Source organism: Sminthopsis crassicaudata, chromosome 2, assembly GCF_048593235.1.
Source record: "Sminthopsis crassicaudata isolate SCR6 chromosome 2, ASM4859323v1, whole genome shotgun sequence".
Lineage (NCBI taxonomy): Eukaryota > Metazoa > Chordata > Mammalia > Dasyuromorphia > Dasyuridae > Sminthopsis > Sminthopsis crassicaudata.
In genome coordinates this window covers 440995257-441012979 of record NC_133618.1, presented here as the reverse complement: position 1 = coordinate 441012979, position 17723 = coordinate 440995257, and the positions used below count along the sequence as shown (strand labels likewise).

General features: G+C 41.0%; 1 protein-coding gene across 8 annotated transcripts in view; it reads left to right on the top strand.

The window, feature by feature from the left end:
• Positions 1-15932, top strand: part of NDRG3 (NDRG family member 3) — a 68024-nt gene extending 52092 nt beyond the window's left edge. For 5 of the 8 annotated variants that reach the window (XM_074292592.1, XM_074292591.1, XM_074292588.1 and 2 more), the window contains 11 exons: positions 19-79; positions 1222-1308; positions 4481-4537; positions 5976-6079; positions 9352-9417; positions 9689-9740; positions 10461-10508; positions 12015-12050; positions 12136-12187; positions 13420-13458; positions 14406-15932. In XM_074292592.1, the coding sequence (XP_074148693.1) occupies positions 19-79; positions 1222-1308; positions 4481-4537; positions 5976-6079; positions 9352-9417; positions 9689-9740; positions 10461-10508; positions 12015-12050; positions 12136-12187; positions 13420-13458; positions 14406-14584 (781 nt within the window). In that variant the 3' untranslated portion in view covers positions 14585-15932. The remainder of the gene's footprint in view (positions 1-18; positions 80-1221; positions 1309-4480; positions 4538-5975; positions 6080-9351; positions 9418-9688; positions 9741-10460; positions 10509-12014; positions 12051-12135; positions 12188-13419; positions 13459-14405) is intronic. The other 3 variants (XM_074292594.1, XM_074292593.1, XM_074292590.1) reach the window with 1 other exon arrangement.
• Positions 15933-17723: the final 1791 nt, after the last annotated feature.

The following is a 17723-nucleotide window of genomic DNA, read 5'->3' as shown; positions in this document are numbered from 1 at the left end:
GCCTATTTTGTTTTGCAGCTTGAAAGGTATCATTGGAATTGGAGTAGGAGCTGGTGCTTATATCCTCAGCAGGTTTGCTGTAAGTAAACAGATGGGAATGGGCCCAAGAACCTGAAAGTTAAATACTGGTTTTGTGAGCTGCCCTTGTCTAAGGGACAGAAGCATAAAGGACAGTCAAAGAAGACGTAGTTTTTTTGTTTGTTTGTTTTTAACTTAATGGTGTTTTTTCCAATTGCATATAAAGATAGTTTTCAACATTCATCTTTGTAAGATTTGAGCTCCAAATTTGTCTTCCTCTCTCTCTTCCTTTCTCCTCCTCAAGACAGCAATATGTTATATATTATACATGTACAGTCATGTTAAACATATTTCCACATGTCATGTTTTGTAAGAAAACTCAGAACAAAAAGGAAAACTATAACAAAGGGGGGGAGGAATGAAAATAGCATATACTTCAGCCTGCATTCAGACTCCATAGATATTTCTCTGGATATAGTCAGTATTTTCTATCACAGGTCCCTTGGAATTCCTAACATGTATATAAGGACCAAGATCAAATCCCCAACTTTGCTCCTGAGAAGGGCTTGGATCTAGCCATCTAGAAAAATCCAATTATAAGCATTTAAAGAAGCCTATTTGGGCAAAGTAGAATAAGCTTTCCAAGTCAAGTCTTAATTTTTATCTTGCTTTTACTTTCATTTTTAGAATGTAAAAACAAGTACTGTTCAAATCTTTTAATAGGTATTGTCTTTAGGAATTTACATTTTCAAGACTCTGTGTAGCTTAAGTAGGCTTTTATGTTTCTAAGTTTCACATTCACTTCTTAGGAGGATATCTTGGTCAAAGGTACAAAGATACCTGTAGATTATAACCCCTACTAAATTTAAATATCTACATATCTACAGTAGTAATTAAGAATGCATTTCAGCCCTTAACATAGAGTTGATAGCCATTTTAAGAACTGCCCTTTAAGGCTCTCCTTCTGATTTTGCCTTTTGTGAAGAAGTTGTTTTTCTGAGTTCCTGCCTCACACTTGCTTACTTACATGCTTTCTCATGAAGGCAGAAAGTTCACCTTCCTCTTTGGGAACAGGAAAATAATTAGCCACGTTCTTACAATATTAAGAAAACCTCAATAGGGCCTATTTGGGAGAATGGCACTTTCTTTGCACTTAATCTTTCTAAAGGCATAAGAGGGCTCATGTTTCCATCATTTTTTCAGCTTAATCATCCAGAACTTGTAGAAGGCCTCATGCTTATCAATGTTGACCCCTGTGCTAAAGGTTGGATTGACTGGGCAGCTTCCAAGGTAAGTATCCATTCTGACTATCCAGGCCTTTTTCTCCCAGTATGTTCCCTAAAGATTTTTGTGCTTCTTTTGTAAAGCACATAGAGGCCATTGGTGTTTACCCCCCCTTCAGATGTGTTGAGGTTCAGACAGAGGAAGCAAACTAAGTTACACCTACTCATAAAGCTGTAGTCTTTCACATTTAAATGATTGAGCACCAATAATCATTATGTACTCATGGAACTCATCCATTCCCAAGTAAATTGCCTATTTTTAGATTGAAAAAATTATTTGGAGTAAGTTTGCCTTGAGTGCTAAAATTTCCAAGTGTTGCTGCCAAAAGAATGACAACAGTTTTAAATCAGTGGTGGTTTGGAATTTGCCAGAATAGAATTTTAAAGGGCTGACTTGACTGTAAGTATTATCATTGATTTTAAAGAGATAGAGAATAGAGTTTACCCAGAATCTGAGGTGGAAGGGACCTCAGAGGCCACAGTAAGCCCAGTCTTGTACCTGAGCTAGAATTTCTTCCATTCCACTTTTGGAGAGCAAATTTTGAAAATGTTTTCTTTAATCAAGCTTTAGTCTCCCTCTCCACCATTTAATACACATATAATTCCTAATTCTACCTCATGAGCCAAACAGAAAAAGGTGTTTGTATGTTACAATCCCTCTGATACTTTAATATCCTAAGTTTATTTCTCTTCTCCAGCCTAAATATTCCCAGTTCTTGGCCCAATTTCTCCTCCAAACTGCTCCAAATTCCTTTAAATAATCACTCTAAACATTGTCAGTTTTTCGCTGATGTGTGTATGGCATGATTTTCAGGCCCTTCACCATTCTGGTTCTTATCTTTAGGATGGTCTCCAGGTTATCAGTTTCCTTGATACTGATCATAATTCACTTGTGTTCTGACCAAGGCAAACACAGTGCAGCAGGACAGTTATTACAGCAACCAGAAGACAGAGATGTGGGCTAGTTAAATTGCTAGATCCAAAGAACTGTCAGTAATGTTTTGATGTCTTCTCCAAAGGCAAGTCTTTGAGAGTACCTGATTGTTCTTAATTCAAGTGAACTATATCCAGAGCCCCGAAAGAATTGGCAGATGTGGCTGCAGAGGCATTACCTTTAAAAGATCTTTCTCCCACTGTACCCTTCCCTATCCTTCTGTGATTCTATAATTGAGTTGTTTTCCTATCCATCCCAGACCCCCACTAACTTAAGCTGCTGCTTGACAGTAATTCTTGAAAATTTTAGCACTCAAGAAAAATTTGTTTCAAAATAATTTTTTAGGTTTTCTTTTTTTTTTTCTCAATAGTATTTTATTTTTCCAATTCCATGTTTTAAAAAAATTAGTTTTCAGCATTCATTTTTGTAAGATTTTTGAGTTCTCAATTTTTTTTTTCTTTCCTTCTTATCTCCCCCCCTTTCCAAGACACCAAGACACCCGATATGATAAGGGTTTTACTGTATGTTTCCATATTGGTCAAGTTGCGAAAGAAAAATCAGATCAAAAGGAGAAAAACCATGAGAAAGAAAAAGCAAACAGCAATAACAAAAAGGTGAAAATAACATGCTTCAATATTCATTCAGACTTCATAGTTCTCTCTCTGTGGATGGCATTTTCCATCCCAAGTCTATTGGAATTGTTTTGGGGATCACTAAGAAGAGCTAAGTCTTTTATAGTTGGTTATCACACAGTGTTGTTGTTACTGTGTGTCAATATTCTCCTTGTTCTTCTTATTTCACTCAGCATCAATTCATGTAAGTCTTTCTAAGCCTTTCTGAAATCATCCTACTCATCATTTCTTACAGAACAATAATACTCCATTATAATCATATACCATAATTTATTCAGCCAAGTGCATCCATTCAATGTCCAATTCCTTGCCACCACAAAAAGAGCTGCTAGAAATATTTTTGCACATAGGGGTGCTTTTTCAATCTAAAAACAGTATTTATTTTAGCACAAATGAATTCCATGAGTACATAATAATTTTTGGTGCTTAGTATAAGACTGCAGCTTTATAATAAGTTCAAATCAGTTTGCTACTGACACCATCCTTTTTTATTTTCTTAAACATTTTTGACCATCATTCAGTTCATTGTAAACTATAAACTTCTGGCAATGATCCTACAGGCCTATGCCATTCACACAGGACTCTATTCATTTTCTCTTCCTACTAGTCTCTCTTTGTGGTCAATTAGTTTCTTTTGTCTCCACTTCAATGATTTCTTTAGATCATTCATCCCTTAATAGTTTTTATTTGTGCCCTTTAAATTTTATTCTGAAGAGTTTTCTATTCCTCCTAAATGGACATTCCTTTAGAATATTAACATCTGAGGACTTATTTTCAGTTATGTAGAAGTCGCCACAATCTCATTTGGGATTTTCTTAACCAGATCTGCCCTTGGATGCCTAAGAATGTTTTTTGTTTTCGTTTTTAAATGCGATAAAACTTTATTTTAAAATGTAAAAATCATTTCGACCAGCTCCTGTTTTTGAAAGCAGGCAGTGGGTAGGTTGCCATCTCCTAAAGAATATGTGTCAGACTATACTTGGCTTTCTTTTCCTTTGATATCACAAATCAAGTTATTTTTAAATTGCAAAGAAGTTTTTCATCTATCCTTGTAGCCGAGGAGAGGAGTGGTCTATAAATCTCACTGGCTTGCAGTTTTCTTTACTTATGATTTATAACAAAAATCTGAGGCTCCAAAATAGCTTTCCTCCAATTCATTCTGATAATCCTGTATTCCCTTTATGGTTTTTTTTTCCCCACACACTACTTATTTTATTCTTGTTTATGCCTTTTTCCTCTAACTAACTCAATTCACCTCATTAGTGTCTTATATCTTTATATCCCTTCTCATAGTACCACCCACTTCAGTGGCTGCTCATATATAGCAGGTTCTTAATAAATATTGGATTGAAAGTATGAGTTGTGTCACCAGAGATTTGAATGTTGTAATTCTTTTAGTCATGACTATTTGCTATCAGTGATCCAAAGACTACAGAAAACCAACCCATCAGAAGATTTCTAGTGATACTCAGCACCTCTGTCCCATAATATATTTCCTCTTCATTTTTGACTTACGGATGCAATGGAAATATAGATGATGTAAAAACAAGATCAGTAAAAATTTCTTTTAAAAAATTACATGACTGTGTAACATTTAATTTCCTTCTTTCTAGTTCTCAGGTTGGACAACTAACATTGTAGACATTATTTTGGCTCACCACTTTGGACAGGTAAGTGTAAGGGGGTTAGCCTACTTAACATAACTTGGAAACTGTCACCAAAACAAAGTCATGCAATTTGGTTTTGAGTGTATTATCCCAGAACAAAATTGGCTTGACTCCAGCAGACTCACAGACATTGAACCTACTGTTTCCCAAGATATTATCATGAGGCAAAGAAAAGGTGGAGGGACTTCAGAGAGTATAACTGGTTGTAATACATAACTCTGTAACATCTGAAGGAAATACTATCAGTATAAAAGATCCATTTGGCCAAGAAACACCAAGTATTCTGTGAAGAGCATCTTACCAATTCCAGGTGATCCTTAAAGGGAAAGAAAGGAAGGGGTGGAATCATTTGCTAAATTGAAAGTTTTTCTCTAGATTTCTTTTACAAACATAGTAAGATCTAGAAAGGTTTTATGGAAATAACACATTTACATAGTGAAATTTGAGGAAAATGTATATGTAATTTGTGAAAAGAAGTGACAATCACAGGAAAACATGAGAAAATGGGTAGGCAAATCAAAGGTCGGCTACTCTGTGGTAACTGAAGAAGGAAAAATCACTGGGGCAGTGAAAATGGAGACAGGAATAGACTCAGCTGTGACCACTGGAAATAAGGTCACTAGTTTTTGAGTGCTTAGTCTCTTTTCTTCATGTTTCTCTAACCTGACTCCCATTAAATGGGAGAAAGAGATTGCCCTGTGCACGTGGTAAGTAAATATAGACACTGATAGTGATAGATCAGAAACCTCAAGATTAGGGCTTCTTCAACTTTCTCCACCCTCAACCCCTTTTCACCTGAGAAATTTTTACATGATCCTCAGTCTATAGGTAGCAAATCAAACATCTGATAATAAATCATTTCATGACCCTCACATTCAGTTATAAGATCCCATATGGGGTTGTGAACCACAGTTTAAGAAGTTGGACCCTGGCATATTAAAGAAAAGTTTAAAAATTATTAGGATATAAACTTAGTTTTCTGAAACTGGCATAGTAAGGAAGATTGATTCCAAGGCTTTCTCAACTATTAGATGGTGATGATTTGTATGTTGTTTTAAATTTCACACAACAACTTTGTAAAAGTGGTAGTGCAATGAGAATACTGTCTCTGAATAGTGAAGTCATGATTTCCCCTTGGCTTCACTGCCCTTCTGAATAAACCCAATATGACTATTTTCTTAATTTTAGAATCAGCTCCTTTTCTGGGTCTTTTTGAGAAAGGGCTTGAATTATGTGTCCCTTAAAAAGACTAGATCCAAAGACAAATTCAGTGATTCATACACAGTGAGAAACCTGCCAAAAAATGCTCTATCACCCCTGAGAAAGAAAGAGACATAAAGGCATAGTTCACTGAGGATGAAAATCACCTGTATTGAGGTGAATTGAACTTTTTTTTTCTATCTTGGAGTTTACCTAAAGCACCATGTCTTCTCTCCTTTAGGAAGAGTTGCAAGCCAATCTGGACCTGATCCAAACATATCGACTCCACATTGCTCAAGATATCAACCAAGATAATCTACAGCTGTTCCTAGGTTCATATAATAGGTATGAAACACATATTAGGATAGATTCAGTCTAAGAAGACAGTGAACATTGGAGGTGGAAAAAGTAAATATTTCTGTTTCCACTGTGTTTGATAGGTTTGTTCTTTTGTGGACCCATCTGCCACAGCAGACTGCCATAGCCACAAATAGTTAGCCCTTCCACATCAGGGCCTTAGGGACAGTCTCCCATGTGTGAAATTTTTTGGCTTTCCTTTCATACCACAAGAAGTCTTAACTTTTTTTATGGGGTGTTTGCAGTATCTTATTGTAAAATTTGGGTTAAGTATTTGTTCATAGGCTCTGTGTCATCTGTTGGTCTTCACATATTATTTGTGACTTTCACAAAACTCCCCTAAATTTCCACTTAATTTGGTTTTTGGTTTTGCTTTTTTTTTGCTGAGGCATTTGGAGTTAAGTGACTTGCCCAGGGTCACACAGCCAGGAAGTATTCAAGTCCTCCTTACTTCAGGGTTGTGCTGTATCCACTGCACCATCTAGCTGCCCCCCACTTAATTTAAGCTGACCCATGACACATGGAAACTTCAGTGGGGAAAGTTGAGATGTGGAAGGAATAACTGTAGCATAGCCCCAGCCAAACTAGTTAAGGTTTTAAGGTTGTATCAGTTCTTTATCCTATAGAGATCTAATGAATTTAAAACATAAGGTAGCATAAAAGGAAGAAAGATAAAAAAGGGCAACTTTATGGTTTGACTTCTTTCCGTATCATTTTTTCCCCTCCATTGCCTCACTGTAAAATCTTCCACTCGTGTATATATGCATGAATAAAGGATTTTCATTTATTTACTTATATCAAAAAATTATATTACTGCCCAAATCACTGAGACAGTTTGCTTTCTGAGGATACAAGAAGGAATTCAAGAAATTTCTGTGGGACAAACTCGGGATTATAAGTACTATGGAGCATTGTTTATGTGTTTGGCTGACCTGAACCCTCCTGCAGCTGTTTTCAGTTCAGCAAAGTTTTATTGAACCTTGCTCTGTGTTCAGGCATTATGGGAATTAGAAAAGCATGAAAGCTTGTCCTCAAGGAACTTATAGTCTAGTAAGCTTGCTTTTCTCTCCCCTTGGGTAGGAAGCTGAGCAGCCGGGTTTTCTTTCTTATAGAGCACCTCAGCATGACCCCAGGGGCTCTGTAGTGAGTTTCCCTACTGATGAATTACTGCTGTGTTCTCTTGGTGAATAAATTGCTCTTTGGCCCGTCCTTGACTTCCATAACAAAAACAGACTCCAGAGTTGCCTGTTCCATTAGAAGCTATATGTACAGGGAACTCACAACCAGTATTAACTTGAAAGAAATGCTTATAATGATGTGTCCTAGGGCTCTTCCCTTGATCCATTGCTGTTCCATTACCATATTAAGTAGTGGCTCACTCACACTCTGCGTGCTCATCTGATTTGCAAATCATGCTTGAAGGTTTATGTATTGGCTATTTCTGTTCTGCTGTTGTGAATTGAACTGATTCTAAAATTTTCTTTGGTTTTTTAATTCACAACAAAAACAGAATAAAAGTGTTGAGGTTGGGAATGGGACCCCAAAAGTTTGGGGGTCATAGACTGGTGTTGCAAAATATCTCAACAAAATTTTCGGGCTTGAACTCATCTTCTTAGCCATGGGCAAAGTTTATTGTAATTGTAACACTACTACAGATGGACTGAATTCTAAGAGAATTCAGCAGAGAAACAGAAGCAAGGAGGCACATTTTCCAGCCTTCTATCATTGACATGCTAATTCTACAACTCAGGAGTGGTTTTTGGACAGAACAGTTCCAGTTCTGTATAAAATGAAGGAACCTGGATTTATTCTGAAAAAGTGGACACTAAGGAAGATTTGATTGACTGTGATGACTCACTTCCTCTGTCAGGAAGAAGCCCAGTTATCATCAGATATAACAAATTCCTAGACTGTTTGAATAGTGATTGTGAGGATGGAACTGTTTTGTCTATCCCTCAAATTTCTATACATCTTTAATTGATGTATATATTGATATATTGATTAGCATATATTTAAACAAATCTGGGATCTGGTCTGCCAAGTGCATTTCATCTGGCTCTTTGATTCTCCATCAGAATTCCACCTAGGCTTCCCTGGAAGAAACCCCAAAGCTGTATTTCCCCTAGAAAAGATCTGGTTATGATGAAGATCTTTACTGAGTTTTTTTCAGGACTAAGTCCACTATTAGATTACTCTCTCTCCCTTTTCATAGTGCCTTCCCTCTCAAGGCATCTTTCACCTTCCTCTAACTCTAATTAGTCTACTAAACTCCTCTATGGAGCTAATCTGTTAGTCAATCACTTACTCCCACTTACTTTCTCCTGGTTAATTATTAGTTTCCCTAGGAAATTTGTCTTTTCCTTGCTAATTATATGCTCTCCCAACTTTTATTTCATATTTGCCATTCCTGGTTCCTATTTTACCTCTTATTTTTGTTTGTAACCTCTTCCCCTAAATAAACCTGCCTTTTGCCAAAGAAAATGGCCATTATGAATTTGTCATGTTTATTTCAAACTAGGAATTGCTACCCTCATCTCATCAGCTGCAAGTATTTGAAAAGTTCTTGATGGATGAATGAATTAAATTTGATCTGCTTGCCCAAGAGGGCTGTATTTAGAACTATGGGTGGAATGAGTGAAATAACTGTCCTAGAGCTAGCCTAACTCTGTGATGAACTCTGGAGAATATAAATTACAGGAGCATGGAATCCTTTCCCTCTGTGAGTTTACCATCTAATTGGGAAACCATGCTTAAAGGGGAGCCTCGTGGCAGAGTGGATAGAGCCCTGGGCCTAGACAGAACTGAAAATTTCTCTCAATACAAATGGGAGGGAGTGGTGACCAGGCTAAGATATTTTGCTTTGGAAAGTTGCTGGAGTAGAGAGCAAAACTTTAGGGGAATAGATTGACACCTCTTTTATAGTTCCAGAACTGGAAAGTGGAAGATTTTCAGGAAGAGGGAGTGGGATGTGAAGCATGTCTTTGTGTTGGATCTGAACTAATATAATTGGTACCTGCCCACAAAGTACTTATCGGTTTGGACAGTAAAACCTGGTGAGGAGGGAAGGGGATTGGTGTAAGGTCAACTTCCTAGGTAGAGCAGTTTGGAAATAGAATGAATTGTCTTAGTAGAGGTAGTAAAGACATTCAAGTCACTGCTTTGGTGTGATTTTGTAAAGGGGATTCTGCTCTGGTAGTTAGTCTGATTATTCTCAAGATTCTATGCAGTTCTGCCTGATAAAGTTTGTTTTATTTATCCAGTCGCAGAGATCTGGAGATTGAAAGGCCCATACTAGGCAATAATGACAACAGAACAAAAACTCTGAAGTAAGTAACCCCCATTCTCCATGTCCGTGCTCACTAGTGGACAAATGTTCTCCCTCTCTCTCTTTCTCTTTCTTCATCCCTCTCTCTTTTCCCCGTCTCTTTTCCCCTTCTTTCTCTCTTGTCTTTTTCTTCCCCTTCTCTATTTCTCTTTTCCCCCTTTTTTTTCTCCCCAACTTCCTCTACCCCTTCTTCAGAATAATTTAATATTCAGGACATATTCAAGTGTATCCTCTTGTCTCTGAGTGTTATTCTTTGTCTGGTCTTTACTTAGGTGTCCTACATTACTGGTGGTAGGAGACAGCTCACCTGCAGTTGAAGCTGTGGTATGTGTGTGCATGCTCTTTTGTTCCCACCCCATCCCCCTAGATTTAGGGTTAGCTACTTACTTGTTTTCAAAAATAGCTAACCAGAGCCCTCTCTCCCACCTGCTATTATGTACGGTGCTTAGGCCTAGAGAAGGCAGGCAGCCCTTTTGCTTAGGGATGTAGAGAACCACTGCGGTCTTATTTTTGGCTTGGGGTCAGAATGCTGGCTAAAAGCAGCCAGCAGCCCCCAGCCTAACAAAAATAACTAGACTCAAGCCACTTTTTTTCCACCTCCAACTTACTCAAACATGGCTTAAGTGGCTTAATTTTTGCACAAAAGCTTGGTGTTCTGATTTTTCTTCAATGACCTTGTCTATTTTCTTACATAAAGTCAATTAGTGCTATAGATGGCAGGATTTTCAAAACAGATGAGAAGTAGGTCAGCAGGTGAGACAGAACAACAAGGATTTACTGCAGCGTTTTCCCACCTGACCATAAGGCATGCATCACTATACTAGTGGATGGGTGGGGTTAGGCATGTGTAAGTGTTGCACAACTACCAGACCAAACTGAAACAATACCATTCATTAGAGGATCAAACAGGCTCATTAGTCCCAGTGTCACAGACCATAATAGCCACTGCTAATAATGATAAACTGGAGTTATCAAAAAGATTAGGATTATCTTCAGATGGATCTTCTGTCTATTGGTTAATCTGAGAATCTTTTCTTCTTTTAGGTTGAATGCAATGCTCGCCTGGACCCTATGAACACAACTCTACTAAAGGTAATAACAACAGTTTCTCTGCTTACCCCCTCAGTGTCATCCATTTGCTGGTAAGAGGCTTGCTGCCTGAAAGGAAACTGCCTTAAGTTTTAAATGTTAGTAGCCACTTGTCCATTTTCCCTTCAGTGTTTATCCTTCAAGTGACCAGACCATAACGCGGACTGAAATCTGTTATATTGATTGGGAGCTTCCACCTTTTTTAAATAATGAGAGTGTGTATGTTTCATTCCAGTCAGTGCTTATTCAGAGTAGTACAGGAGTTGTTTTTCCCAATAAGTCTAAATCTAGATTCTCTTTATTGCTTTGGGGAATGAATAAACTTGGCTATATGCTTGAAAAACCTAAGACACATTTTTCCTCATGCAATTTGCCAACATGTGTCTTGTGACAAATGCCTTCCAGATTCATGTCAGGTTAAAGGTAAGTTACAATCTTGAGTAAGCCAACTGCTTCTATTTCCCCTATTTGGAAGGTCTACACCTCCCCCCTTCCTCCACAAACAGGTGTTATCACAGAAACCTTCTGAAGTGGCTAAGAACAGACACACATGAAATGATTGAATGCAAAAACAGCAAGCAACCCAAAGATTTTCAAGGAAGTCATCCTCCATTTCCAGAATGAAATCCGAATGTACAGCTCAATCATAAAAACAACCTTGCATTTTCATATGCCTTGGGCTTTACAAAACATTTGTCTCAACAATGACCCTATGAAGCCAATGACACATTTTTTTTACCCCCATTTCACAAATGAAAAAGTGGAGATCCAGAGGAAGTTAAGTGACATGGCTAGGAATGAGCAGTCATTTGGATTTGCTGCTAATCCTTCAGACAAAAAAAAAGGTCTTCACATTTTATCCCACTGTCTCTCAAGGCACTGCCATACAGAGAAATTGTCAAGTCCCTGAAGAACAGAACAATAATAATAGTAATAATAGCCAACATATTTATCAGCTACTGTGTGCCAGGTATAGTTACTCCAATTCCAGAGCGTAGGTGCAGTTTTTATCCCCATTTTACTGGTAAGGAAATCGAGGCATACAGGTAAAGTGACTGGCCCAGAATCACGCAGTTAGTAAGTGTCTGAAGTCTTTTTCCTAGGGTCAGACTTCCTGACAATCTGCCGCTATCTAACCCAGATTTTGTGGATATCTGTGTTGCTTTACCTATTGACTGTCATAGCACCTTGTATCTAGTAGGCCCTGTTTATTGAGTGAATGTAGTGACTTTCCTCAGGTTGTTAAAAATTAGTTTCTTTATCAGACCTTAAGACCTTAAACTTGAACCTCTGAAAGAAAATTCCTGTCCCGAGTCTGCAAGTTAGACCTTGCGCTGCTTAAGTTTAGAAGGCTTGGGATCCTTCTCAGGGACTAGGGACTTCCAGTAATGGAACCTAAATTTAAATTTAAACAAATACCTTATTTGTCATAAAGATAGTGTAGGCATTGAATGTTGTAAGTGTAAGAAATGTAAGCAAAGGCTAATGTACATATTTCTTTTTGTCTAGATGGCAGATTGTGGAGGGTTACCCCAAGTGGTTCAGGTAAGAAGTCAAAAAATTATCTGATTTTGCTTCCCACCGTCCATGGACCTGTCTGAACTAATGTCTTCTTACTTTGTTCCCCTAGCCTGGGAAGCTGACCGAAGCCTTCAAATACTTTGTGCAGGGAATGGGCTATAGTAAGTAATCTGGACACAATCGCAGCCCCACACATAGCTTGGCGGGGTGATGTCCAAACAGCACAGGGCATTCAGCTGTACTGCCCTTACATGAGTATTTTGTGCCTGTGCCAAGGCAGTTAGAAGCCAAGATCTTAAATTCATTGCAACAAACATCGATTCATGTACAAAGCATGGGGCTGGGCCCCGGGGATGAGATTACAAAAATTAGATGTCTATAAAAATAACATAAACAGATAATGACAAACAAAGCAATTTGAGGAAGGAGAGAACACTAAAGGCTGGAGGGAACAGGGAAAGGCTTCATGGAGGAGGTAGCCCCGATATAGAGAAACTTTTAGTTTTCGAGAATTTGTATTAAGTACTCAAGCCTGGCAAGATAGACCCTGGGCCAGCTCAAAAAGCTTGTTTTCTCAGTAGTCACCTAGGTTTTCTTTTCAGGAAAAGAGAATAGTTTTTAATTTAGCATGTCTTTTCAGAACCAGAGCTGGTTCTTGGTAAGGCCCTCTTGTCCAGCCTTTTTACTCTGCCTATGAGAGAACTGAATCCCAAGGAGGTTTAGTGCCACTTGGAACTGAGAGGCAAATCTCTCCTGACTGCTGCTCCAGTTCACTTTCCAGCTCACCACTGAGGTACCCTAATTAGTTATACCTATACTACACAGATGCTTCTGTGAGGGCCTGACTCAGACCCTGCTTCCAGCAAGAGCTTTCCCCCGGAACATGTTCTCTACCTCTGGGAACACCCCTGTGTGGTGGTGTGGTCTTAGAACCTAAGAGTGGGCATTTTCAGCACAGACTGATCAAACTGTAAGGTCCCAAAGCATTTGAGACCAATAGGTCTCAGGATACTGGATGTGACCCAGCAGAATGCTTGGAGGAGTCACCGTGTAGCCAAACCCAGGTCCTATTCCCAGGGGAATTAAGATCTGGATTTTCTTAACCTGTCCACTTTATTACCCCATTTGTTAGGGGATAGTAAATCGTCAAGTCCCCTTTTCACCAACTTCTTTTAGTTTGGATGTAAAAGCTTGTGGCTATTTATGGGGATTAGGAAAATAATTTCCTTTCCATTTGGATAAGAGAAGAAAGATCTGAGAGGTCATTTGAAAAGCATCAAGCTTGAAAGTAACTAAGAACTAAACTGTTCTGCTTTTAGTAAGCCACCTAGAAGGCCTCTTGGCATTTTAAGGTAACTAACACGCCTTTTCCTATATCCCCTCCTGCTTCCAGTCCCGTATGTGCAGCTCAGCCACCTGAGCACCGAGTCAGGTACCTTCCTCCATGCCAGCCTTTGCCCTCTCCTCCCAGCAGCACCCTCCTGGCTGCCTTGGCTGCCTGCAGCATGTGTCACAAGTCTTCCTGTGCAGTGGGAGCCTGATAGAACGCGGCTCCTTCCATCCCCAAGTCAGTCAGAAGACGGCTGAGGGGATGGAGGGCCGGGGGTGGGGAGGTTGGGGGAGACAGGTTACAGCAGTGGTGCCAGCCACTTTTAGCAGAGCAGGGACCCAGAGGCCATGCCCATGGCTCCTCCCTTCCCAGAGAACACTGTGGCCTATGGGGATAGAAATCGCAAGTCTCCTGGGGATTTTCCAGGGACCATGGGTCACCTCTGAAGTCTCATGCCTGGAAAGTGATAGGCCGCCAATCCTAAGGAAGATCTGGGAGTCGATTGCCTGTAGCCCCTCTGTACCAGATGTGGAAAGCGGCTGCCCTTGCTTGGCCAGGGGGCATAGCAATGGCAGCAGCAGGAGCCTGTTCTCCTGGGCCTCTTGTCTGGCTTCCTTGTACCATTGGTGATTGTCCCACCCACGAAGACCTCCGTTGTATCAGGCTTGTGCTGTCATTGTGAAACAATGACTTACGTGTGTGTGTTAGAGTTAGTGTTGCATGTCTTGGGTTTGACTTCCCTAGAAGTAGTCTCCAGATCTCCTTCCTCCTGCTCCTTCCTGGAATGGTTTGGGCCCGCCTGAGAAACTAGGCTCGCTGATGGTGCCGTCCCCTTCGGCCAGAGGCTCCCTCTGGAGAGCTCTGGGCAGTGACCAGCATTGCTGCACATGTGCTCCCAGCCCCGAAGAGGGATTTGTGCGGCTCTCTAGGAACCCTTGGGGGGCAACAGGACAGGCTGGCCGAGACCCTGAGCCAGAGACCCGTCATCCTTCTGAAAGCCAGATCACGCTGACGCTCAGCCTCTCGGCCCCTCTGATTATCTCTTGCAGTACCAGCAGCTAGTATGACGCGGCTCCTTCGATCACGCACCCACTCCACATCCAGCATAGGCTCTGGAGAAAGTGTCTACAGCCGGTCTCTCACCAGCACGCAGTCAGATGGAACTCCAGGAGCCCTGGAGCCAGCCGATGTCCTGGACAGGCCACAGACCATGGAGGTGTCCTGCTAAGCAGATGCACCTCTTCTGAACCCATCCAAGTCCTCCCCCAACTGACTAGCCCTATAATATAGCGTTTCATCCAGCAAACTGGCATTTACTGTCCTCACTCATGCATGCCCACTGTAACTTCATTAGCCTGAATTGATGGTTCTTTTAGCCTTTTTTGTACCTCCCCAGTGACCCCCCTTCTCCCCATGGTCACCGTGACATTCCAGTCTTAGCAGATATGTTCACGGCCTTCCCTGTGCTTTCTCAGCTATTTATCAGATATGATTCTCTGATCCTGGTTCTCTGTGTGTGTGTCTGTGCGCGTGCGTGTGTGTGCATAGTTCTGTGAATTTAGAATCGCTTTCTTGTTAAGCTTCTGCAAAGGAAGAAAAGGGACTCGTTTCTTCCTTTCTGTTTTCAGTGGTGTTTTTGAAGGAGAAAACACAGAACCGACATTGTTTGGCGGGCCGACGAGCTCTCTCCTGCTGTGTAGCTCTCAGTTCAGTTCAGTTCAATTCAGTTGTCTCTCGAGCTTATTGGGATTCAGAGTAGTGTCGAAGAATGTAAAAGGTCACAATTACTATTTGTACCTCTCCTCCTTAAGGATAAAGGGAAACCCTCTTGCACATAGAGGAAAGGGAGGCTGGCTTGGTGCTTCTGTTCAAGTGAATCCACATAAACTATTTATTCTACAGCCAAATAAAAAGGGAGCGCAGTATTCTCCGAGAGCCTGTGAGCAGTGGCAGTTCTGACGCAGAGTGGAGTGGTTTTGTTAAAGCTGCGCATATGGTTTAATTACCAGACTCTCTGTTGCTGCAGAAATATTGAAGCTCTCACTCTACAGGGCCCAAAGAGGCGTGGAGACTCACCTAGCCCTCACCTGCTGCTGCAGGGCAGAAGGGACTGCTGTTCAAACAACTCCTAAGAAGCACTCCTCAGGAGAATACAGTGCAGCTCTTCCAAAACCAAGCGGGGAGCAGTTCTGTGGATAAAGGGAGTTCTGTAGGCATTATTATGGTACTCTATAATATCACTGTGTTCAGTCAGACCTTATGCAAGCTCCATTTAAAATGACATTAAACACAGTTGTCTGAAAGATCCTTTGCCTTGTGAACTCCCTTTTTGTGAGAGGGAAGGTGCCTCCAAGGGGACATGTCCACCTGGATCTCCTCGAAAGGAGCCCAAGTTCAGGGCTCTTGATTTGTCTTTCCCAGCCACAAACTCTCTGTCTAGCTGGCTCAGTGCTGAGTTGGGGGTACAAGGGCTCTTGGGGTAGATTAACTTCAACTGCATAAGTAGAAAAGAAGCCACTCTGCTAGAGTGTAACTTTTTACAGATTATTAATAAAGCTGTATATGTCTCATTGTTACTGATTGCATTGCTGTTATTTCCTTCACTCTCACAGTAAGCATTTAGAAGCCATGCTGAGTAGCTTGTTTTAAGTGGCCGTGATGATGGGAGGAAGGAAAGTGGATTTTCCAAAGACAGCTTGCATTTAGCACTTTTTCCTATTATTCAACAACCTCCTAAATCCCCTTTCCTCCTCAAGGGTCCCAGAGTGGCAGATCCACTAGGATGCCCACCCTATACAGGATGTCTGCTCCCTCAGATGGCCTTCAGTACACAGAGGGAGGCGGGGTGGCAGGAAGCTGAGAGTCTGCAGGCCAGGGGGAGGCTTTCAGCCCCCGGCCGCTCCCCCACATCTCCCTGTTACCGGCTCTGTGGTGGCCCAGTTGGCCATTTCCCCTGCTTGCCCATGGGGGTAGGTCTCCCAGCCTGCCTTCTGGTGTTGAGTAGGCAGGAAGCTGAGCAGTGCTCAAGGGAGCACGGGCGTGGGCGAGGTATGAGTATTGTGGTCAGTGAGACCGGACAGGGTGCGGAGTGGGGGTGGGGTGGGGAGAGGGGGAGCCTCTCGAGTTGGTTAGGTAAATGCTGCCAGTCACCATCTCACTCCACCAAGCTCCTAGCTACCCCTTGACCCTGGGCCCTGAATCTGGACAGCATGGAGTCCGTTGAACCCCCAACCTGACAAAGGGCCTCCCACTGAGCAGAGGTGTAAAACCAGAAGAAGCCAGGTGGTGAACTTGCACTCACTTGTTCCTCAATGGACTAAGTAGAGGGAACACATTAAAGCACCAGGCTCTGTGCTAAGTTCTTTTTACAAATATCTAATTTGATGTTCCCCATGATCTGCGAAGGAGGGGCCACTATCCCCATTTTTATGATTGGGAAAACTGAGGCAAATAAGCGGTAACAGCTAGCATGTGTCTGAAGCCGAATTTGGACTCAGGTCTTCCTGACATCTCCCAAGAGTTTACTTCACTACCTAATTGCTTCTAGGGAGACCGAGTAGAAGATTAGAAATAATTGAAACTTTTGTAATGAGAATAAACCTATCTATCGGCTCCCTAGCTTTAACTTTAAACTTAAAATCTTGATTTTTATCTACAAGGAGAGATTGGAAGGGAAAAGTATATTGAAGAAAGGAATTGGCAGGAATCAGTGATTAATTAGATCATTCACTGTTGGTGCTAACAAGTCTTTTACATATAATTTAGGTTAAACTGTATCAGACAAGAAATTACTGCAGAAAAGGTCATCTTGCAAGAGGACAAACTCCTGTCATCCTGATGAGTGCTCATCCATCCATCACTTGAGCATCTAAGATGATGGCTAGTCCATCTTTGCAGGCCCTCTGGTAGAAACTTATTCCATATACAGGAATGGGCTTTTCTTCAGTTGCTTCGCATTGACCCTAGTTTTCTCTGAAACTAAGCCAAACAAATCCATGTCTCTGTTACACATATATGAAACATTCCTGAGAAGCACCCAGTCCTTGAAACATTTTAATGTTAATAATGAATTGTTCAGTCATTTCAGTCAGTCTTGCCTGACTTTGCGATTCCATTTGGATTTTTCTTGGCAGATACTGGAGTAGCCTGCCATTTCCTTCAGCTCTTTTTACAGATGTGAAAACAGGCAGAGAGGATTAAGTGGTTTGCTCAGGGTCACACAGGAAGTTACTGACACTGGGTTTAAACTCAGTTCTTTGGGACTTCAGGCCCAATACTCTTGTGCTACCCAGCTAGCTGCCCCAAAGATAATGATAACTAGCATTTCTATAGTGCCTTAAAGTTTACATATACTTATGGTATTTGGG